We start from the raw sequence: 20,205 nt of genomic DNA on the forward strand, positions 1-20,205 counted from the left end.
TCTCCAAGTCTGCCTGCACATAACTTTATATACACCAGCCATGTCAAACACACTAGCACCCAGATTAACAGAAAATGTGACTCTTCTGGTGTCACTAACCACCTGTTTTATCCTGTTGCACCGTTAAAAGCCAAAGTGAACAGAAATTAGTGCTTTGTCATAGCCTTAGCATATTGATAATTTGATCATGTTCTGTTGGCTAATTAAGTAGGCCTATGCATCAAGCCAGGGTGAGTGGAGTTAAAAAAAACAGCTTCTTGTCAGGACCAAACACGAAGAAGAAAAAAACATGCATCTGATCTATAAACCATCTTAGTTACAGAGGGCAGAGAGCAAAAAAGTAATGTCAAAATACCGAATTTAAATAAATGTATCTTATGTTAAATCACAAATCTGCATGTTTTTTTTTGTATATCTTTACTCTCAAAACATCTTCACAATCCTGTATCCATCTATTTCAGTGATCAGCAGCATCAATAGATTGATGGAAGGCTAATCATTTATGGATTTCTGCACCCTGTTCCTCTGGGTGGCACACTGTCATACCCTCTTCCAAAAAGCTTTAGTTGTCCGATGAAGCTTAATGGCTTCATCCCTGTTTTTCTAACTAACACCTGTTGGCAAATATGAATCAGGCATGCAGTAAAACGAATCAGACGGAATTTCTTACCTATAAAGAGAGAACTCCTTTCCATTTCGCTCACCTTTCCACAGAAAATGAAAATGTGGCAGCAGAAACGAGCACGTCCGCTGTACTATCCCCAATGCCAGCCCTGAAAGAGAGAGAGACGGAGAAAAGAGAGAGACAAGGAAAGGGAAAGAGACATGGGGAGAGAAAGAGAGTGCCTCACCAGGTTATTGGCAATGGGGGAGTCGGGGAAATTGAGCAGCTACCACTTACAACCACCTTGTATTGACATAACGCCCAAGAAAATGTTTTAGACTATTTTATTTTTTAAATAAAATACCATCTTACCATTTGCTTTAATACACATGAAAATGAACATAAACCGAAAACACCGAATTTCCCACTGGGATTAATAAAGTAGGCTAGCCTATTGCTGATTCTGATTCTAAAGTTAAGGCTGCTCAGAGTAGTAAGCCACTTGTTGTCTTACATAGCTTACTAGCAGCCATAAGCTGAAACATCTATAGGCCTATCTCCCCCTATGACAGGCTTCAATGCAGTTTATATATTTATGACTCACCTGTTTGCAGTGTGCACACATCGTATCAACGAACTGTTTCACTCAGTTTTACAGCGTGCACTCCATTTGTTGCCACGGGAACCAATAAATGCGGCTCCTACTGACCCACAATAAAATCAGACGAGTGGAAAAAAGGACATGCGTCAGTGACTTAAATTGACTGAAGTCTGGGTTAGGGGCTGAAGCCCTGACTTCTTTCACCCTTTTTGTAATAGTTCGAGCATTCGAGTTGATGTGCTACAGCAGAGTTTGGTTGTTTGTGTGACTGTCTCTTTGGGTGATACACACTATGGCCGCTGGGTGGCAGTAAACGCATGCTGTATTATAAAGCAAGCCTATTCTTCTTAGTCTTGTCTGGCCCATATAGCCTACTACATTACAATGTATTGAGTTCCATAATTATTTTTCATAAAACCTTATTGTAAGGTTATGTAAATATCTCAACAATTTATCAGGAAAGTTCTTGACTAAAATCACCAAAGAAAGTTAAACCTGTAGGCCTGTATTTAACCTACCTGTAGTTTATTCATTTCGGTTGATTTTATTGCAGTATAAATAATAGCCTAAATAAATAATTTTCTTGTTCAGAAATTTGTTTTATAATATTCCTTAAAAATAGGTTTATGATTTCTAAGCGTCTCTATTTAATTCAAACATTTGCGAGTTTGCCAAAAAAAAATGTAGCCCACCTTTAAATGGGCTATTATTTTACATATTGTCATCTAACCTTAAAGTGGTTAACAGTGAATGTGAAGTACAAACACAGTTTACTTTTTAAAGGTTTCACTTTTTAAAGGTTGGACACGGATCAACAATACTTTTTATAGCAAGTGTCTCATTTTTGTATTTTAGCCTAATTTGCCCTGAGCAGCTCCTTCAGCAGCAGACTGAGACACCCACCCTGCAAGACAGAGCGCTACCGCAGGTCTTTCATCCCATCTGCAGTCAGACTGTTTAATCAGACTCTTTAACAACATCACCACCTCATGCTACACACTGTGTGTGTTTTTTTTAATAACAATAACTCTTTCCAGTGTAGTTACTGTGTAATTTTACATTATTGTATTTTTTTATTTAACTGATGTAAATATGTTTGATTTGATTTTTAACTTCTATTTTTTTATTTTTAATAGTCCCCTGTTTTCTTGAGCTGCTGTAATGCACAAATTTCCGCCACGGGGATCAATAAAGTTTATCTTTATCTTTATCTTTTATCTTTAATTACTTTTTAATCGAGGGGACTGGACCAACAAACTAATGTTCAGTACAGATTCAAATCTAAACAAAATATAAGTAAAAATTTATTATTTTCGCCTTTGTTGAGATCAAAAAGTAGCCTATGTATGTCAAAGCCATCGGGATGTATTATGTGTGAAACGCTAGAAGAGAACATCCCAACATGTTTGACGTGCTCCAACTCTCGCGATATTTGGGTCTCAGTTAACGTTACCTACCCGTCTTGGATACTCTAGTTTCCACCACCGTTGAGCAACATCAACATAGTAACCCGGGAAAGAAACCTTAGAGGCGGGTAGCGACATTTCTTTCTGGGAATCTCACAACTGACCGTCGTATCTCGTTGCTTGGAAAAACATTGAAGCAAAAACAATGAGTGCATGCCGCTAGAAAAAGTTGCTAGCTTAGTTGGCTCAACTGCTAGCTAACGTTAGCTGGCTAACGTTAGCTAGCAGACAGCCGGTCGGAACTGAAGGAGAAGTCTGGATAAGTTTGGATTTTTTTTTATCACCAGGACATCAGGATTAATGTGGATATCTAGACACGTCGGATCGTTTCCCACAAGGTATGTTTGAATGTGATTGTTAGTGTTAAGAGAAGTGAAGACTTTCCTGTCAGCTAGCGTCAACATAAACTCTGTTTAGTGAGCGGCTCAGACTACTCTCTGGAGCGAAGACTTTTATAAACAAACACCCCCAAAACACACGATACAACAAGTTACAGACATTATCCTGTGGACTTACAACTATTGTACTAGGAAAGTTATAATAATTGCTGAATGTTGGGATTATTGTGTAAACATCTCGGCTGAAAGAGTGAAACAGTGGATTTGTAGTTCTTACAGGAAAGTAGATAAACGACGGGTTGTGTTTTGTGTATTTCCTGGGGAGGTTTCACAGACTGTAGTTTTACAGTGTTTGTACCTCTGACACCGTTTCTCCACTACAAGTTGACTTAACTTGTGTTTGCATGTTTGCTGTAGACTTTTTTATTTCGTAAAGGCCAACTATAGTTAATGTTTGAATACAATAATACTTGTACTAATATCAATGTAAATCCTGATGTTTCAGGCTGTCGGGGTGCAACAATATAATGTAAAAACATGAGGCCTTTGAATGAAAAGTAACATCAAGTCAGACACCAATTATGTGACAAGTAGATGTACACACAGGTAGAAAGACGACTCAACCCGATGGTGTGAGTGAGATTAAAGTTTATGTCTTCCTCGTCCTATGGTTGGGGCGTTTCTATGCTGCCGTCGGTGTAGTGGTGACCTTAGTGTTGGAAAGCTGTATTGCAACAATAAATCACCCGTACATTAGTGCTCCTGTAACGCAGCTGCCATTGATAGGTGAAAGGTCGCCTCCTCCTTAACAACGCTGCTGCTGGTGGTGTTTTGCTATCTTGACTTTGACATGGGGTTGTGTTTGCTTTAATGGAAATCAACCGCACTGCATGCGGGGAAATTATGATGATGTCACTTAACGCTTGCCCGACACAGACTTTACTATTCATGAAAGGTCAATGATGGGGTCAGCTTCCTTCCGACCATTTTACTATTTCAACAAACTTTTGTCAATACACTCTTAATGCCTGAATGTGATGCCTTCACTGAGACAGCAATAGAGCTGTTCTAATGTCTGGATCCAGACTGGTGTTTGAGACAGTTTGGCTGATGTCTTGAATTATTCAACTGGTTATGGTCTGCTCCATGATTCATTCAATGCTGGGGTGTTAAAGCAACGTCTCATTTATAAAAGTAGGATAGTGTCACTAGTCGAGGTCATCCCCTGACAATGTTATTTTCATTACTAACTAAAGTTATATGGTATGAGCTGCTCTTGGCTCACCAAGATTGGAATTAAATATCATATGTGTATTTGCTTTTAAAAGCAAACATGCACTTACTGTCTGTAAACTGGTGTAGTTAACATTTAATTCACACTGTTTTCATGTGAAATTCTGTGTATAAAATATGAATTGGTTTATGGCCGTATGTTTTTTTGGGAGGACTACATTCTGTTCAAGTATAAGAGGGGAATTCATTTTCCTCCTGTTTGCTCTCTTCTTCTGACTTCAACACCTCAGGCAGTGTCACGTGATTGTTATGAGTAAAATGCATTACTGCTGAAGAACTCAGAATAACTCAAAGCTGGGTTTGTCCTGTCGCCAACAGAGCAGTATACTGAGGAAAGTTGTCAACACTTTTAAACCTCAGCTGTGTTAGGAAGGAGTTTCCTGAATCTCAAACAAACCCATCAAACATTTTTTTTAGTTGACTAAAGAGAGTAGTAAGACCCAACACCTTTACTCAGGCCTTACAGGTGACGTGTTTTAGGTAAACATCACACTGCTGACATGTGACAGTTTTTCTTGCTGTCCCTCATGGAAATCTTTTGAGGAATGTGCTGCTGTCAAACTGGTTTTAAATGGCAGGCTGATTTAATGTTAAGCTGTTGAGAAGCTTTCAAAATGTGTATGGTATTTTAGAAATGAATTAGATGAACACACGTTATTGATTAAGTAATTAAGCAGGGTTACATGCAGACTTTATGTGTCTGTCTGAACTCTGTTCGTGTTTTATTTTTTATGTGTATTACTTCTTGCCTTATATTCCTTTGTGCAGATTTGTTTCTATCGTGCATGTTATAAGACAAGGGCCCATGGTAAATACTTTCTGTGTTGATTTCATTTGAGTACGTACTTATTATTATTATTTGCTCCTCTATTGTTTTGGCTGCAGGTGAGCGATGAGGAGCAGCAGGAGGACGGAGGTTTCTCTGAAAAGCTCTGCTCAACAGCTCGCCGATCACAGCCTTAGCACAGGTTCGTTTAAAAACAAGTTATGGTATAGACAATAGGTCTGGGAATCTTTGGGTGTCTCTCGATTTGACTCAATCCGTTTTCAATTTCTGGGGTCACGATTTGATTCAGAATCAATTTTTGATTCAAAATGATTGTGGATTAATTGATCCATGGATTCAAAGTCTATTTTTGAGTTAGTGCTTCAGGATCTACTCCAGTCATCTGTGAGACTGGCTGAATTTCTTGTTGCTCTATTTGGCATTCTACTGAGCTAAAGTGCTAACCTTAGCACTTAGCATGGAGTGAATGATTAGCCCCACCCCCCAGAAAAAGTATTTTTTTTAAAGTAAAAAGACACAATTAAAAAGTAATTTTTAACTTAATTCTCGATTTTTTCCCCCACCTCTAATAGTCAATATTGGGATTTTATATAGTTGTGTGTGTGTCCTTTTCAGTTAATTCAGTTTAATCACAATCACTCATTAATATTCTGACATTTATGATAAGTATGTGTCATAAGTAGTGTTCAGTGCATCAGATGTTGAAATAACTTTTATTCTCTCTGTCAGAGCTGACAACTGCATGGAAAAGTTTGTCCCAGTCCAAAGCTGCTGTAAGTACACCTGGCACAGGTTTTTGCTGACTGACTGTTTTTGTCAGCTTCTGCTTTTCACTTCATAAAAGCAATACAGCAAGAAATATGATGACAAAGATGACCCCCTTTCATTTTCACATAACCTAAAGCGTCTACCTTTTCTGCCTCTGTAGTTGCGGCACATAGAAAACCGCCTAGAGGCAACTCCAGGGACAGGGGTTCTGCTGGAGTCTGTCATGGACCCTCCCAAGAAGAAATCCTCCAAGACGGTTCGCCACAGGGGTCAGTTATTGTCAAACATCTAGCTACATTTTGCAAAATAGTTTCATTTTGATTTAGATTCTGTTAAAACCATAACTTCATTTAATAGGTCCTTCTTTTACAGGTGGACAACAAGCTGATGCCAGTGGAGGGTCTTCTAAGCGCAGGGGGCGTAGTCAGCAAAGTCCAGAAAAAAGCAGCTCCCGCAGCCCTCTAAGAAATACCACCCAGGACAGTAATGTCCTCAGGAACAACAGTGTGGAGTTCAGGGAACCCCTGACCTCCTTCAGGTACAAAATGTGTACTTAAACACATTCACAAAACAGCCTCAACTTTCTCTGTCTCAGTCTATTGTTCAGTTGGATAGGAGTTTATACTTTAACCTTTAGGACTTGATTTCTGTCCTTTTTGTGCTTCTGAGTACGGCCTTAATTTACACGCCAAAGCAAAATTATTATTACTTTTTAAATGATATAAAGACTGATTATATATTATGAATCTTAATACTTTGTGTGTAAGTTCTGCAGAGACAACATAGTAAGATTTGAGTGATTATTAATTCTGCATCTGGGCTGAGATACAGTATTTAAATGCCAAATATTGTGTTACCTTACTGTTTTAGCGTGAAACAGCAAAGAGCTCTTTCAATGGACAAACAGCTCCTCCCCTACTCTCGCTGCTACTCAGGGCTTCTATTCAGACACCATATGTTCTTGACATGTTTTCTGAAAAGCTTTTAGCTGACAAGCTCTCAGATTTCTAGGTTGCCCAGGACTCCAGTATTTTCAGTGAAACTGCAAAACTCAGAGTTTCAGTGTAACAGAATGACTGGATTTCTAATCTGGATATGCAGCACATTCACAGTTATTTATGTTAAAGGTTTTATAACCATCAAAAATAGTACTCTCCTTTGGTATGGCCCTTAAAAGTGTCTTATTGTTTATTTTATTATGATAACTTATGAAAGGAAAGTAATGAAAAAAAAATGTATGACCGATTGCTTGTAATGTTACAAGAAATATCCCCTTTACTAGAAGGCCACCTAATACTCACAGAGCTTTAAAGAGAGATTTCTGTTCCTTGTTCAGCCTTCAAGCCCACAGCTTTACTGTTGTGTAGTGCTGCCCCCTAATATTTTCTCTTCCAAAATGCTTGCTTCGAGGCTTCATTTTGAATCTGTAACAACTATACAATGCTCTGTGTTTCGCCTCCCATTCATTGGAGTGGTGGCCGCCACCTCCTGCCCCTCCAAAAGAAGATATTTTTTATTCTTGTTGAGTCATTTATGTGCACTCATTTTTATTTCAGCAGAGCAATAACGAGCAACTTTTATATGCATTTCGCTGTCCTGAGCACTGAGCACAGGGTGAGTTTTGGTCTTTGACTAGTCATACTGAATGAAACATCTCTTTTATGGTTTCTCTCTAAAGCAGCGCCTGGTTATGAATTTGGTTGAACCTCTTACCTGAATTAGATACAGCTGTTTCCATTTCTCATACCATATTCTATTGGCTTCTTTTAAAGATATTCTGTCTGAATCATTTACAATGCTGAGACATTTTGCTTACTGTCCGACTTTGAAACCTATTTTAATTTACACGTACGTGTTATAGTTAAACATTTCTATGGATGATGTAGAACTCGACATCCATTTGACACACCACTGTGATTTTGATTCTGTTTTACAAAATCCCAGTATCCTTAAGAAACTCTAATCATTTTCTTATAACCTAAAAAATTTTAGTTTAGATAATTAAAAAATATCAGAAATGCAGGATACCTTATGGATGAAATCTAAAACTAACATCTACTAGTTGAACAAAAAATCTAAAGTCCAATCAAAGAGTTGTTTCACTCTCAGTGCTCTGCAAGTGTTGATTCTTACTACAGCAGGCTGCTTTTTTCAGAAACCCCACTGTTCACTATCTGATAAGTACCAAACAGCAGACTAGTGCAGTGAAGGCAACGAGCTGGTGATTACGCAGCGGCATTTAGCAGATAAAAAGACACATATTTCTATTAGGAGCTGGTGGATACCAACTGCAGTTGTCATAGAAGAGTTAATACTGTTCATACTTTGCAAGGGTGGATAACAGCATGATACCAAAGGAATGAAAGTTTCTCTGTAGCTGCTTGTTGTAAAAAATATGAAACTATTGGCTTACAAGTTAGCCATATCAACTTGTTTTTCTGTGCCCTGAAGTGGCCTCACAATCAGTTATTAGAAGTTAAAGCAAGAAAAGGCCATTTGACCATAAATGTGCTCTTCTATACACTCAGTGTGTTTTGAATCAAGCGTAAATCTTGATCCCCTTCCTGATCCCATGTAATCTGGTTTGTGTACAGAGAGGCCACCCCTCCACCACATCCCTCCTCTCAGCTGGAGGCCTACAGTCTGCAGTCGGTGCCAGGGTCTTCGCACCCCTCCTCTCCTCCTTCCTCAGATCCTCTTCTAAGCCAGCTGGTCTATCAGAGAGACACCAGGGACAAACAGACAGACAAGGACCTGGACAGCACACACTCCTCGGCTCTGGAGAGCACAGAGGTCCGCTACCTCAATGACCAGCCTGCCCTAGTTATGCTGAGGAGTATTGGGAACCATTCACGACCCACAGATGTAGGGACGATTGAGGAGGACAGAACTCCCAAAGCACAACCTGGAATGGAGAGCCAAGAATCAAACCCATGTGGAGCACCGGCCCCAGTCTCCAATCACAGAGGGGACAGCACCCCCTCCAGCAGCCCTGGCTCAGCTTCCCAGCGGCTGGAGAATTTAAGGAGACATCAGCCTGATGATAAGCTGGAGAAGCTCAAAGAGCGTATTCGCAGGCAGAGACAACATCTGGAGGAGGCTGCAGAAAGAGAGAAACTGCTGGGTTATCTGGAGCAGCCCATTATGGCAGCTGTGGAGAGCAACAACACCGGTACTAGCAACATGCCCACAGCCAAAATACGGAAAGTAGCAGCTGCACCGCCTGCACCTATTTACAAAGGTACCATATATGTAGGATGTATTGCACATTGTAAAATATTTTTTGAATATTTTCTTTGAACTTCCAGGGTTTGGTAATAGAGAGCCAGTAAGTGCTACAGTTTATATATTCCGTCCTTCAACTCTTCAACAGGTTTCAACAGTACTGAGACGAAGATCCGAACTCCTGATGGGAAAGTTTGGAACGAGGAGGAGTTTCATAACCTCAGCAGAGAAATATACAGAGACCTGTCTCGACAGTTTGCTGGTAAACATACAACCTTTTCTAAATGGATTTCTGTTTTTGTCTGGGCTTGTTGCTGTGATGCAAGGAAGGGAGTTGTTTTTTAATTAGCCGACACCTGATGAATTTACAAATCTTGGTCTTTTGATGTTTCTTTTAATGGCTGATTTGGGCATTTGTCTTCTGTTTACAGAGACCACTAGATCCAGGAATCAGCAGCTGAGAGACCAGAGAGCTGACCGGTCCAAAGAGAGGAGGCCTCCCAAGCCGGTCAGGAAGGTCCACAGAGCAGCCCCTTCTTCTGACCTAAATGCAAAACCAGGTATAATAATCCTCTTTCATGTGAGGGCCAACCCACCCTCTCATCTATTTTTAATACGTGACAGTAAGGAAGCGAAGTATGTGAAACAGTCTGGCAGGATTTTGTCATGGACATGCACATGGTCCCAAAACCAGGAGCCTCAAACGTTAAGCTACAGATGTGTCTTTATTGCTTTTATACATTTATTAATTTTCAAGCATATTTTGGTGTTACTTTACTGTGCACAAATGCTCAGGCTTAGGACATTTTATGAATAATTTTTGCTGCTAAATGGCGGTTATCTTCTATTATCCTTTTTTGGAGACTGTATACACAATACCGTTATATCAACTTTGTATACATGCAAGCCTTATTAAGCACAACTAGTTGTACAAGTATGTTATATGGTTAAATCTGAATGACTGAATGTTAGAAATTCCTCAGACTAACGGGCAGGAACCAGTGTTCAGATACTCAGTGTGTTCTTTCCATGTTGTCCATTGTCCTGTGTGTGTGTGTGTGTGTGTGTGTGTGTGTGTGTGTGTGTGGCTTCTAAGTCTTAAATCCCCGAAGAAATTTCCAATATGTGTGACATGCATTTGTGTAGTAGCGTACAGACAGCCACATTGAGGAATTAAAGACACATACTGCCGTAACTTGGGCTTTACACCTGGGAAACGTTCTTCTTCCTCCTCACTAAAAGAGGCTTCAGAGACAAACAAATAAACATAATAAAAGGTGACTTCATGTCTGTGTCAGTGCAGGTAAAAACAGATATTAATGCTTTGGCCAGAAAATACAAATATACGATACAGAACTAAACAGATGGGGTCTGAATAAGCTGAAAGCAGACAAGAAAATATGTTTCTCAATAACTTAATTTATGTTGTCTGACAAGTCTGCCGGATCCCTGTGTCATGCTGGTGCAGCACTATAAATAGCCCTCTGAAATCTGTGGCCAGGTTCAATTGGCACATCCACACGGTCACAAACAGCTTCTTGGTTAGTGAATGTACAATTTGATTAATAGAAACTTCTCTTCTGATGATCAGAGCAGTGTCAAAGTGAAAAGTTCACTGGAGATCATTTCAAATAAAGATGTCATTAAGGTCTGAACACCAAATGATTTCTATAGACACTTTATACCAGGCCAGTAACAGAAAACTAAGCAGCCGCAAAGACTGGCAGGGAGCACAGTGAAAAATGATATAATAAAGCTCTACTGGATGGTAACTGATGGAGGAAAATAAATATGAGGGAATTAGGAAAAACTGCAATAACCAAGTTGTTTTGTCACACCACCTCTGCTACCAAACAACCTTAGTAACTTCATAAAAGCAATTTTAAAATCAGGAAATAGACTTACTAAGCAAATGCATTACTTGTATTTTTCCCTTTCTCCAAGCTGTGTGTGTCTTCATCTTCAACTCTGTCACCAGGTGGTGGTGTCACATCTACATATACTGTGCATGCTGATGCTCCATGTGGTCAACATGAACTATATTGAATTGCAATGCTAAGGTGCAAATTGTCTTTGCCTCTGCAGTGATAAGTCCTGCATCATGGAGAGAGGGCCAAAAGCTTGTAAAGATGGTGCTGGGTCCAGTTCCCAAGCCTTTAAGGGAGGACAGACCCCAGCCAGCTGACGGACTGAACAGAACAGGTGGGCCTATAGAGTCTTAACCTTCTATCCATGCCATACACTCCTGCCTTATGTAACTGTGTTCTGACCTCTAACATACTATTCTAAGATTTCTGTTGGGGGTTAAGAGACAATCAGATTGTGTTAGCTCCATGACAAAAATGTCTTCTTTGCATTATTAAGGTCTGGCGGCAAGTAAGAGAAAACTTTGTCACCTAAGTGCAAATTAGTTTTACTTTTGACTCTCTCCCTTCTCTTCTTTCAAACTCTTGGCCCATTCTGCCTTGATCTGATTTCAAAAGTTACTGTTGAACTTTGAACATGTAACCGGTGATGGCATTATGGTGCAGTTAAATGTGTTATTATATCAAGTTGTTTTGCATGTCTGAGCCACACAGTCAAGCAAGACAGACAACAGAGGCAGCCAAAGAATATCAATAAATAAAGAGCATTTGGCGGCTTCTTTACACACACACACACACACACACACACACACACACACACACACACACACACACACACACACACACACACACACACACACACACACACACACACACACACACACACACACACACACACACACACACACACACACACACACACAGTCATAGGCTTTGTCTGTAATTCCTCCAAACAGCACACTACCATGGTCAACCTCTATCTTTGCTAGCTGCATCTTTCCTGGGCACCACTGACCGGAAGGAATAGAGATTGACATGCTGTTCTGGTTGGATGCACAATTAGACATGGCCTCATTTCCAGGGGTTGCCCCCAGTGCAGGCTGCGTGTACACTCATTTGGGGGGGGATATGAGATAGAGACTCACAGCAGCCGTGTTCAGAAAAAACACGATTTGGATTAGACACTGTAAAATCAAGATGGGAATTTTCAGTTTGGCCCAGATTAGAGTTGCCATGCCAAGCCGGCCTCCGGGCCTCATTTAGTTTCTATGTCTGAGTCTAGTGCTTTATCTTTGGCAGTCACTTGTTTGCACATATTTACATGTAATCTAACATTTGTAACAATGTGAAACTGTATGCTGAATTTGCCTTAGGAAATATAGACTGACCTCACTGTGCAGCTGATGAGTTACACTGTCAAAGTATCTGGACTCTGACCAGCACAGTGACAGGAACTCTTTAACCTCTAATCATTACCTAAATGAGGTGCCAGTATTTCCACAAAAAATCGCCTTGCCTCAAGCATCTACACATCATGAATCTTAACACAAGCCCTGTTACATTCACGTTTACAGGAATACAACATAGTCCCTCTGCAAACACATTGCTATTTGTTATGTTTAATGTCATGCCCCACCCTAAGGCGCTCCTATAGGATAATCAATTATCCAAAAATAGAAGTAAAAACCAAGAGATTACTAACTAAATCATATAACCTTAATCTTGAGCAAACTAAATAAAATATTTTTAAAGAAGTTAAACACAAAGACTTCTACAGACTAATCAACACAGCTGCAGAAACAAATGCTGGGGGGGGTCAAATTAAGGTTTATTATATTTCTTTCTCGTCTATACTGCACCTTAGCTCTGACTATACTACGGTAACTCATGTTTCTTCCCTTGAAATAATTTATGGCACAGATTTTTTTTCTTGTGGCCTGAATGACAGTTTGATGTAATATTTCAGCTGCAGCCTCGATGGTAAAATAAGAACGGTATGGAGCTAAGAAAGATTAATATGAAAATATAATTTAAAGTCATCTTACACACACAACTACAAGGATCCATTGGGAGGGTGTATCTGTGATGTCAGTAAATAACATTTAATTACTTTAGGCTAATTAACTTACACATTGATGTTAAATCATACTTTTCCCCTCAGCCCCTTCTCCCCTCTCTCAATCAGCTCTCAGAGCTCAACGATAAAGATATCTGATTGGTCAGTAGGCACTCGGCAGAGTTCCATACTTGATCTCTTATCCTGAGCATAACCTGCCCCGGATCAGGTTCAGCATAAGTAACCATGGTGATCTACCCCGGTAAGGAGAGAACCACATTCGTAGTACTGAAAACACAGTTAACCCTGAAGTTACCTCGATCCCTGAAAATCCTGCTTCGTAGTACACCCCCCAGGTGAACCTCAATGTGTAATCATTTGATTCAGTAACAACACAGCGGAAGGTGAAAGGGACACTAAGAATAGGAAATGTACAGCGGGAACTTTCAACATCATATGGAATTTTGTTGTAGATAAGTTAGAGAAAATGAAAATCTGCTGGTGTTATTTGTGAGTGCACAACAATAATAATAATACTATTATTAATAATAATAATAATAATAATAATAATAATAATAATGCATTTTATTTGTAACACACTTTACATTTTTGGAAAAAAAATGCGTCAATAAAAAAAATCATGGGAATAAAAAGAGGAAGGCAGCTGAGGAAACTAAAAACACAAGCGAAAGGCTCCGTTAAAGAGGTGGGTTTTAAGGGCCCTTTTAAAAGCGTCCACAGACTGTGGTGCCCTCAGGTGGTCAGGTAGAGCATTCCACTGACTGTGACATCTCCCATGGTGTGGAGTTTATTTCTGGGGGGATGGAGGAGCGGAGGCTTTGTATGGAGGGTTGTGGGGTGAGGAGTTCTTTGAGGTGGGGGGGATTTTTATGGGTGCAGAATCCTGATATCATCGCTAAATCAATTTAAAGTGCCACCCTTCCCTACACACTTCTTTGTAGATGTATGAATAGTGAATTACACTTTAATTGCTTCTTAAATATAGAATTTATTAAGTAATACTACTCGTTTTTTCTTCAATTTTAATATTTTAATTTTTTCACTTGTTTATCAGCTTCGCGGCACCGCTCCAGTTCAGACCCGCGCTCAGAAGAAAAATCAAGGTCTCGCCCAAGCAGCAGAGAGAGGCCTCATAATGGTTTCCAGGGGCAACCCAAAAACCGCTCCACTACCACATCTACCCCCTCATCTGCAGATCGAGAAAGGGCCCCAGAGGTTGTAGGTGCAGAGCTGTTGTCAGCAGACATTCAGGGGATACTTGATGACCTTCAGCTGGAGTGCAGAGAAGCTGAGAGGGCCCGGCAGAGATCCCGGGCTGGAAGTGGTGGTAGAAGAGGCCGAGGTGGATCAGGGCCACAAACAAGAACTCCAGTCTCTGCTTGGGGAACTACTGTGATAAAAGGTTCCCCCTCGAGAGGATGCCGCAGCGCAAGCCCAACTTCACACAGACCTCATACTTCTAACTCGGCTGACATGGCGCACAAAAAGCGACACTACGATGCAGATACGGTCCGCCAGTATATTTTAAAGCAACAGGAGGAGAGAAAGAGACGTCAGGCAGAAGAGAAGCGGGCACTAAGGGAGGAAGGCGAGAGGAGAAACCAGAGACTGCAGGAGCTCTACCGGAAACAAAGAGAAGTAGCCAAAACAGTGGCCCTTGCTAGTGAGGTTCCTGTGGCCTCTGTACAACAGCGACTACAGGAGACCTACAACAAACTGATGGAAGAGGTGCAACTGGGCGAGGAGGCCACACACACGCTACCTGCTGCTCCAGCTATTCAAATGGTATTGTTCATACCTATAAAACAAAGTCATCCTGTTTTTATAGATATTCAAGCTTTATGAGGTACAATAATGTGTTAATGTTTGTATTGCCACAGAGACCGATGTACCAGCCCTCGGGAGAGTCGGACAAAGAAAACAAAAGGCTTGAGGCACCACAGAGTCCTTCAAGCAGTGACCGATCTTTGAATGATCAGCCAGCTCCTCCTTTGTCCAGGTAAACACATGACCCAAAAGCTCCCAGAAAAACAAACCTCTTAAACTCAGCACAGTTCACATATCACTGTTCCTCCTGGAAATAACATTTGGGCAATAATTACTAGGAAATCCCCTGACTGTAGCAAACAGAGAAACAGTCTATTCCTGGACTCTTTTTTTCTTTTATGAACACCCCTAAATGCCACAGAAGCCTTTTTGCTCTGAATTTGGTACAGGAATAAAGAATCTGCTCTAGGGCAGATGCATGAAAGAACATTTGAGGGAACTGACTGGAAACTAAGAAAGGACCTAAAATGTTTTTGCTTGTGAGATATAACAAGTATCTCTGTGTTTATATTAAGTGGTTATAAATATTCTGAATATGTGATCTTACACACAATTCTAGTGTATAAACTTGACAACCATATTCTTTATTTATCCGGGTAGTTAATCCTTTGATCAGAGAGCTTAAGCTGTGAAACAATATGCTGCTTTAGAAACATTTGCTTTTGCAAAAGACTGTTGAAAACAAAATGTAAATAAATGTTTTTAAAGTGCTTCAAATAAGGAAAATTGCTATAAACACAGCTCCTCCCGTTCTGAGTACGGGCAATAAAAGTTCTATAGTTTACTTTCTTCAGTAGAAAGAGTGATAATAATGTTTACGTGCTTCTTTTGATAGCTGTTCAAAGCCAGATCTGTTTTAACTGTCAGACTGTCTCTCTTTCGCTCTTCTTTTAACGTCTCCTTTGTTGCTCTCCTTCTTGCAGGACTGATCTGGATGTCGGAGTTGCATCTTTGCTTCAGTCTGACCGTTTGAATCCCGCTTTTCGTCCTAACACTGGGCCCAGCAGCAGTAGTATGCAAACCCCTTTTGGTGGCCCTCTCCTCTCTCAGCTTCTAAAGCTGGAGTCTGCCGTGGCAGCTAGTGACAGACTGCCCGCCCAACAACCGGCCACAGCACCCTCCATCAGGCCACGGTCCAAGTTGTTCCGCATTGAGGCTCTCAAGGCCACAGCTGCCTCCCTTTCCAACCGTATAGAGAGTGAAGCAAGAAAGCTTGCTGGGGAGGGGATCAACTACGGTGCAGCAACTTCAATGGAAGGTGACACTGTTCTGGCTCTGAGGCCCTCTACAGCTTATGTTGATGACGGATGCTGGGCGGAAACAGCTGCCACAGAAAATAATGATGTAGGGTTGAGGTTTCAGAGGATTTTGACTAGCACAGGCCGAAGTTCATACGACGGCACAGTCTTTCCGGGAGCAGGCAATCTGCACACCCTTGGGGGACAGAAACAAACTATGGGTGCACATACCAATCCGACTAAACCAAACACAACATCAGCTGATTTTACAGGGCCCATTCTTAACAGTTATACACATGAAAGGAGGAAGCTGGTGAACGGCTTTGAGGAGGTAGAGAGAAAGGATAAAACTGCACAAAGGAGAGGATATGGTTTGATGGAGGATAAGAATCGGACAGACCTTCATGACTCAAGTGCAGGTTCCATCAGTGAGGGTCCTCTTCTGAGTGAAGGAAGCTTTTCTGAGGATGAGACCAGCCCTCCTCGACCCTCCAACAATGGTGTACCCAAACCGGCAGATCGCCTGACAGCAGTGGACTACTGTGTGGGTCAAAGAAAGGATTTCAAGCGGATATCTGAGTTTCAGAGGGAGGCAGCAAGTTGCTTGGCCCTCAGCTCACCTTTTGTGCAGCATGAGGGCAGCAAAGCAGCCTGGGAGGAGCTGAACAAAGGGAGCCCTCTAAGTGTCATCAATATTTACACCAAGAACCTTCATAGCCAGCCTAACGGTAAGTTCATGTATGAGAACCTCTCCACTCAGCAAAGCTAACAAGTTTTTTTTCTTCTGTCAGTGTACATGTTTTCCAACTACCCAATACTGAGGGAAAAAAAGATATAGTGAGATTGTGATGTATTAACCCTTAGTAAACTTTAAAAAAATGATTTATCGTTATTTGAATGATCTCAAGTTCCAAGTCCAAGGTTAGATCTTAAATATTCGACTCGTTTCTGTTCTTCTTGTCCTACAGTGATGGGGAGGAACTCTGAGAGGACATCTCCCTCTGCCCAGGCTTTGCACCTTGGAAATGGCTCTGTAGATGCAGTGGTCTATGAAGATGACTTTGTGTCATCATCACATAGCAGCGGACACAGTGGCCAGTTAAAAAGAGGCTCCAATTCACACAGGTACATACATTTACAATTTTAAAAACGGCCACTGGGTGGCATTCATGTCACACAAATAGAAAGCTCATGAAGCCCTTTCAGACAGCAACCCCCACTCTGTATTCTTGAGTTCATAGACAGATTGACCCCACAGCCATGATGTTTTATGCGTGCTGATGTGTTCTGTCACAGATTAAAAAAGTTATTGAAGATGATGAGATGAGACATTTTTCTCCCCTCTCTGCTAGTGTGAACACTCATTTTGAGGAGCTGATGAGGAGGTCTCCTTATGAAAAAAACACGGGAGGCATCAATTCCAACCATTCATCCTTCCACTCATCGAATCACTCGCCACATCTTTCCTCTGGTTCAGCATCTATCTCCTCACCCTTCTCTAAGCACTCCTCCAAAAAAAGAGGTAAAACTTAAAAGCTATATTCACTCCTCTGTATGACAGATATGATTTTGTATTCATAGCTGACATTATTTAAAATAAATTAAGAAATGTTCTCTATGTGGAAATGTGACTCAAAAATACATTTCTGTTCTGTGTTAAATAAACGTCTTAAATCCTCTGCAGGCACAGCATCAGACCAGAGTGATGGCACCTTGGTGGGAGAGCAGAGGAGCTCCTGCTCGCCCCCCTCTGATGCATTATCCTCTGACTCTAGGAAGAGGGGCTCAGACAAAAGCTCTGCCCACAGCCAGGCCAGGAGTGTCCACCATAATGACACTTTAGGGGAAACCTTTCAACAAAGGTAATGATCATCAGCACACTACCATAAATGGGAGGTTTGATACTCTTGGAAAAGGAAGAAAAAAGTTTGTCTTGTAAAGTCTCATGGTGTTTTTCAATTAAAAGCATGTAAATCCTGTAGTTCATTTGTTAGGCGGTTAATGTTTGTAATTGAAGCTTTTGTTTCCCGTGGATACAATTTAATCTATTCAAAGTTATATTTAAAATGAGCCTGTTAAGCCAAACAGTTTCTTCCTGTACTTCCAAGCTAAACTGAAATGGAAAGGGCATTTTGAGATAAATGGGATCTTCTCAGTTTTCCAATATCTCAGTTGTTTCTTTTCCAACCTCCAAATCCTCCACTTGGTATAAACTGTTTTAACCCTAAGGTTAATTTATCTGGGCATGACAAATAACTTAAGTATGCTTAGAGAGTCGTAGTTAAGGCTGCCAGTACAAACAGACTTGTGGCTTGCTGCTCTGTTGAAGGCCTGAGGGTTTTAAGCAGTGGTGTAGTGCTCAGTGCAGGAGGTGTCCAAGGGAAAAACACACTGGCTGTCTTGTGTTGGGGGGCCTGCAGGGTGGTTTGTCGGGTCAGCCAGCTTCCCCACAGCTCGGGCTTGCTGCCAAAGGAAAGGAGAGAGTTTTTTCCCTTTTCTTCTTACTCTCAGTGCCCAGTATTGACATTTGAGAACTCTAATGGTACTCTGAAGCCCAGGTGGCAGATTCCTCCCACTTTGTGGAGCTTGTGTATCTTCCTGAAGAAAGAAAAGACATTCAGATGGAGTGTATCCCTTTAAGCACCATAAATAAAGCTGATTGTTGTTTTCTTTTACTGGTGGTGACTAAGTGTATCAATGATTCTGTAACTGTGTTACATACTTTATTCATGTCTCTTTCTCTGCAGTTGACAGCTAACTGGTTAAGCATTGAGATAATGGCTTTTTTTGTTGTATTTCAATATTTTATTATGTCCGACTGTTATCCTTGGATAAAAGATGCTACTGTCTACTTCCCTAAATGGTAAAGTGAATTCTGATCCTTTAAGACATTGACCTTGATCTCTGAGCAGCACAATATATCCATTCATAGTCTGGGCCTCTGTCAGCCGGTTATGCTGCCTCAGGCAATCTGAGGTTGGCATGACCAGGGGCCCCTTCTTTCTTTATCTATGCGTCTGTCATCTCACACTTCCCTGTGTGTGAGTTTGTTGTTATTTTACAACTGTTTGAAAACATTAAAATCTGTGCTGCATTATATTCAATGTTTTGCTTTGAAGGGATCATTTACAGCTGATCCCAGTCCACTAAATCCCATCGACCTTAATGCTTAATATGAATTCACTTTAGAGAATATATTTCTTCACACTACTATTTGATCTTTCTTAAACTATGTATCTAAGCGTTTTTCTTTCCCTCTTTTACTACATTTTATTTCTAGTTTGGAAGTTGACGGTAAGAAGTCCTCAGCAGCTGCGCCAAAACACGCTTCTCCACGCAGCTCTCCAGATTCTTCTTCTCCGAGTGGAGCTAACTCTCCCAGTGAGGCTGTGAGAAGTGGCTCTCTGGGGGCAAATAACCCAAACACAGGCACCAAAACTCACAGCAGTAGAGCAGAGACGAGGACCACAGGTAAATGAAACTCACACAAGTCTAAGGAATAAAAAAAACAATTAGTAAAGTAAAAACCTAACTTTTTATTATATTTATGTGTGAATCATTTTCTTCTCAATATTCCCTGTTAACCCTTTATTCTCTCTCTCTCTCTCTCTCTCTCTCTCTCTCTCTCTAACTCTGGCTTAATTTCCTTACACTAAGGTCAACTGCAATATTCCCCAGCTGTCTTGCAGCAGCGCATGGCCGCAGAGCTCCACTACCTGGAGTCCATAGAGGAGTCAGTCCGACACCTCAATGACATGGAGAGGCTGATGGGAGTGTCCATGGCTCAGCAGGAGAGCGTGTCATTGGCCCAGATGCTAAAGGCGAGAGAAAAGTGTTTTGTAGAAGCTCTAGAGTTATTTAAATCAGAAGTTGTGTTACTCTTTTCAAAGAGTAATAATTTGTAATTTGATACATAACTTAATATTTTGATGGTTTTGAAATAGCAGTTATATTTTGTGTTGTAAGCAGTAAAAAAAATGTACTTGACCTAATGTCTGTATATATGTGACTTACAGTGAGTAAAGTAATTATCAATAATTGTACTTACCAGGGAGTAGAACTGATTATTGATGTTGCATAACATTTACATGACAAGTCTTCTAGTAGCTTTTTCAA

General features: G+C 40.8%; 1 protein-coding gene across 2 annotated transcripts in view; it reads left to right on the forward strand.

Moving 5' to 3' along the window:
* The first annotated feature begins 2,682 nt into the window (after positions 1 to 2,682).
* The window catches only part of cep350 (centrosomal protein 350), a 33,463-nt gene continuing 15,940 nt past the window's right edge, over positions 2,683 to 20,205 (forward strand). For both annotated transcript variants that reach the window (XM_061032622.1, XM_061032631.1), the window contains exons 1-17: positions 2,683 to 3,009; positions 5,188 to 5,270; positions 5,819 to 5,862; positions 6,018 to 6,126; positions 6,230 to 6,395; positions 8,452 to 9,098; positions 9,231 to 9,344; positions 9,514 to 9,642; positions 11,168 to 11,284; positions 14,079 to 14,809; positions 14,905 to 15,023; positions 15,775 to 16,817; positions 17,058 to 17,214; positions 17,442 to 17,611; positions 17,774 to 17,951; positions 19,370 to 19,560; positions 19,747 to 19,910. In XM_061032622.1, coding sequence (XP_060888605.1) covers positions 5,195 to 5,270; positions 5,819 to 5,862; positions 6,018 to 6,126; positions 6,230 to 6,395; positions 8,452 to 9,098; positions 9,231 to 9,344; positions 9,514 to 9,642; positions 11,168 to 11,284; positions 14,079 to 14,809; positions 14,905 to 15,023; positions 15,775 to 16,817; positions 17,058 to 17,214; positions 17,442 to 17,611; positions 17,774 to 17,951; positions 19,370 to 19,560; positions 19,747 to 19,910 — 4,155 coding nt within the window. In that variant the 5' untranslated portion in view covers positions 2,683 to 3,009; positions 5,188 to 5,194. The remainder of the gene's footprint in view (positions 3,010 to 5,187; positions 5,271 to 5,818; positions 5,863 to 6,017; positions 6,127 to 6,229; positions 6,396 to 8,451; positions 9,099 to 9,230; positions 9,345 to 9,513; positions 9,643 to 11,167; positions 11,285 to 14,078; positions 14,810 to 14,904; positions 15,024 to 15,774; positions 16,818 to 17,057; positions 17,215 to 17,441; positions 17,612 to 17,773; positions 17,952 to 19,369; positions 19,561 to 19,746; positions 19,911 to 20,205) is intronic.

Source organism: Labrus mixtus, chromosome 3 (genome assembly GCF_963584025.1).
Source record: "Labrus mixtus chromosome 3, fLabMix1.1, whole genome shotgun sequence".
Classification (NCBI taxonomy): domain Eukaryota; kingdom Metazoa; phylum Chordata; class Actinopteri; order Labriformes; family Labridae; genus Labrus; species Labrus mixtus.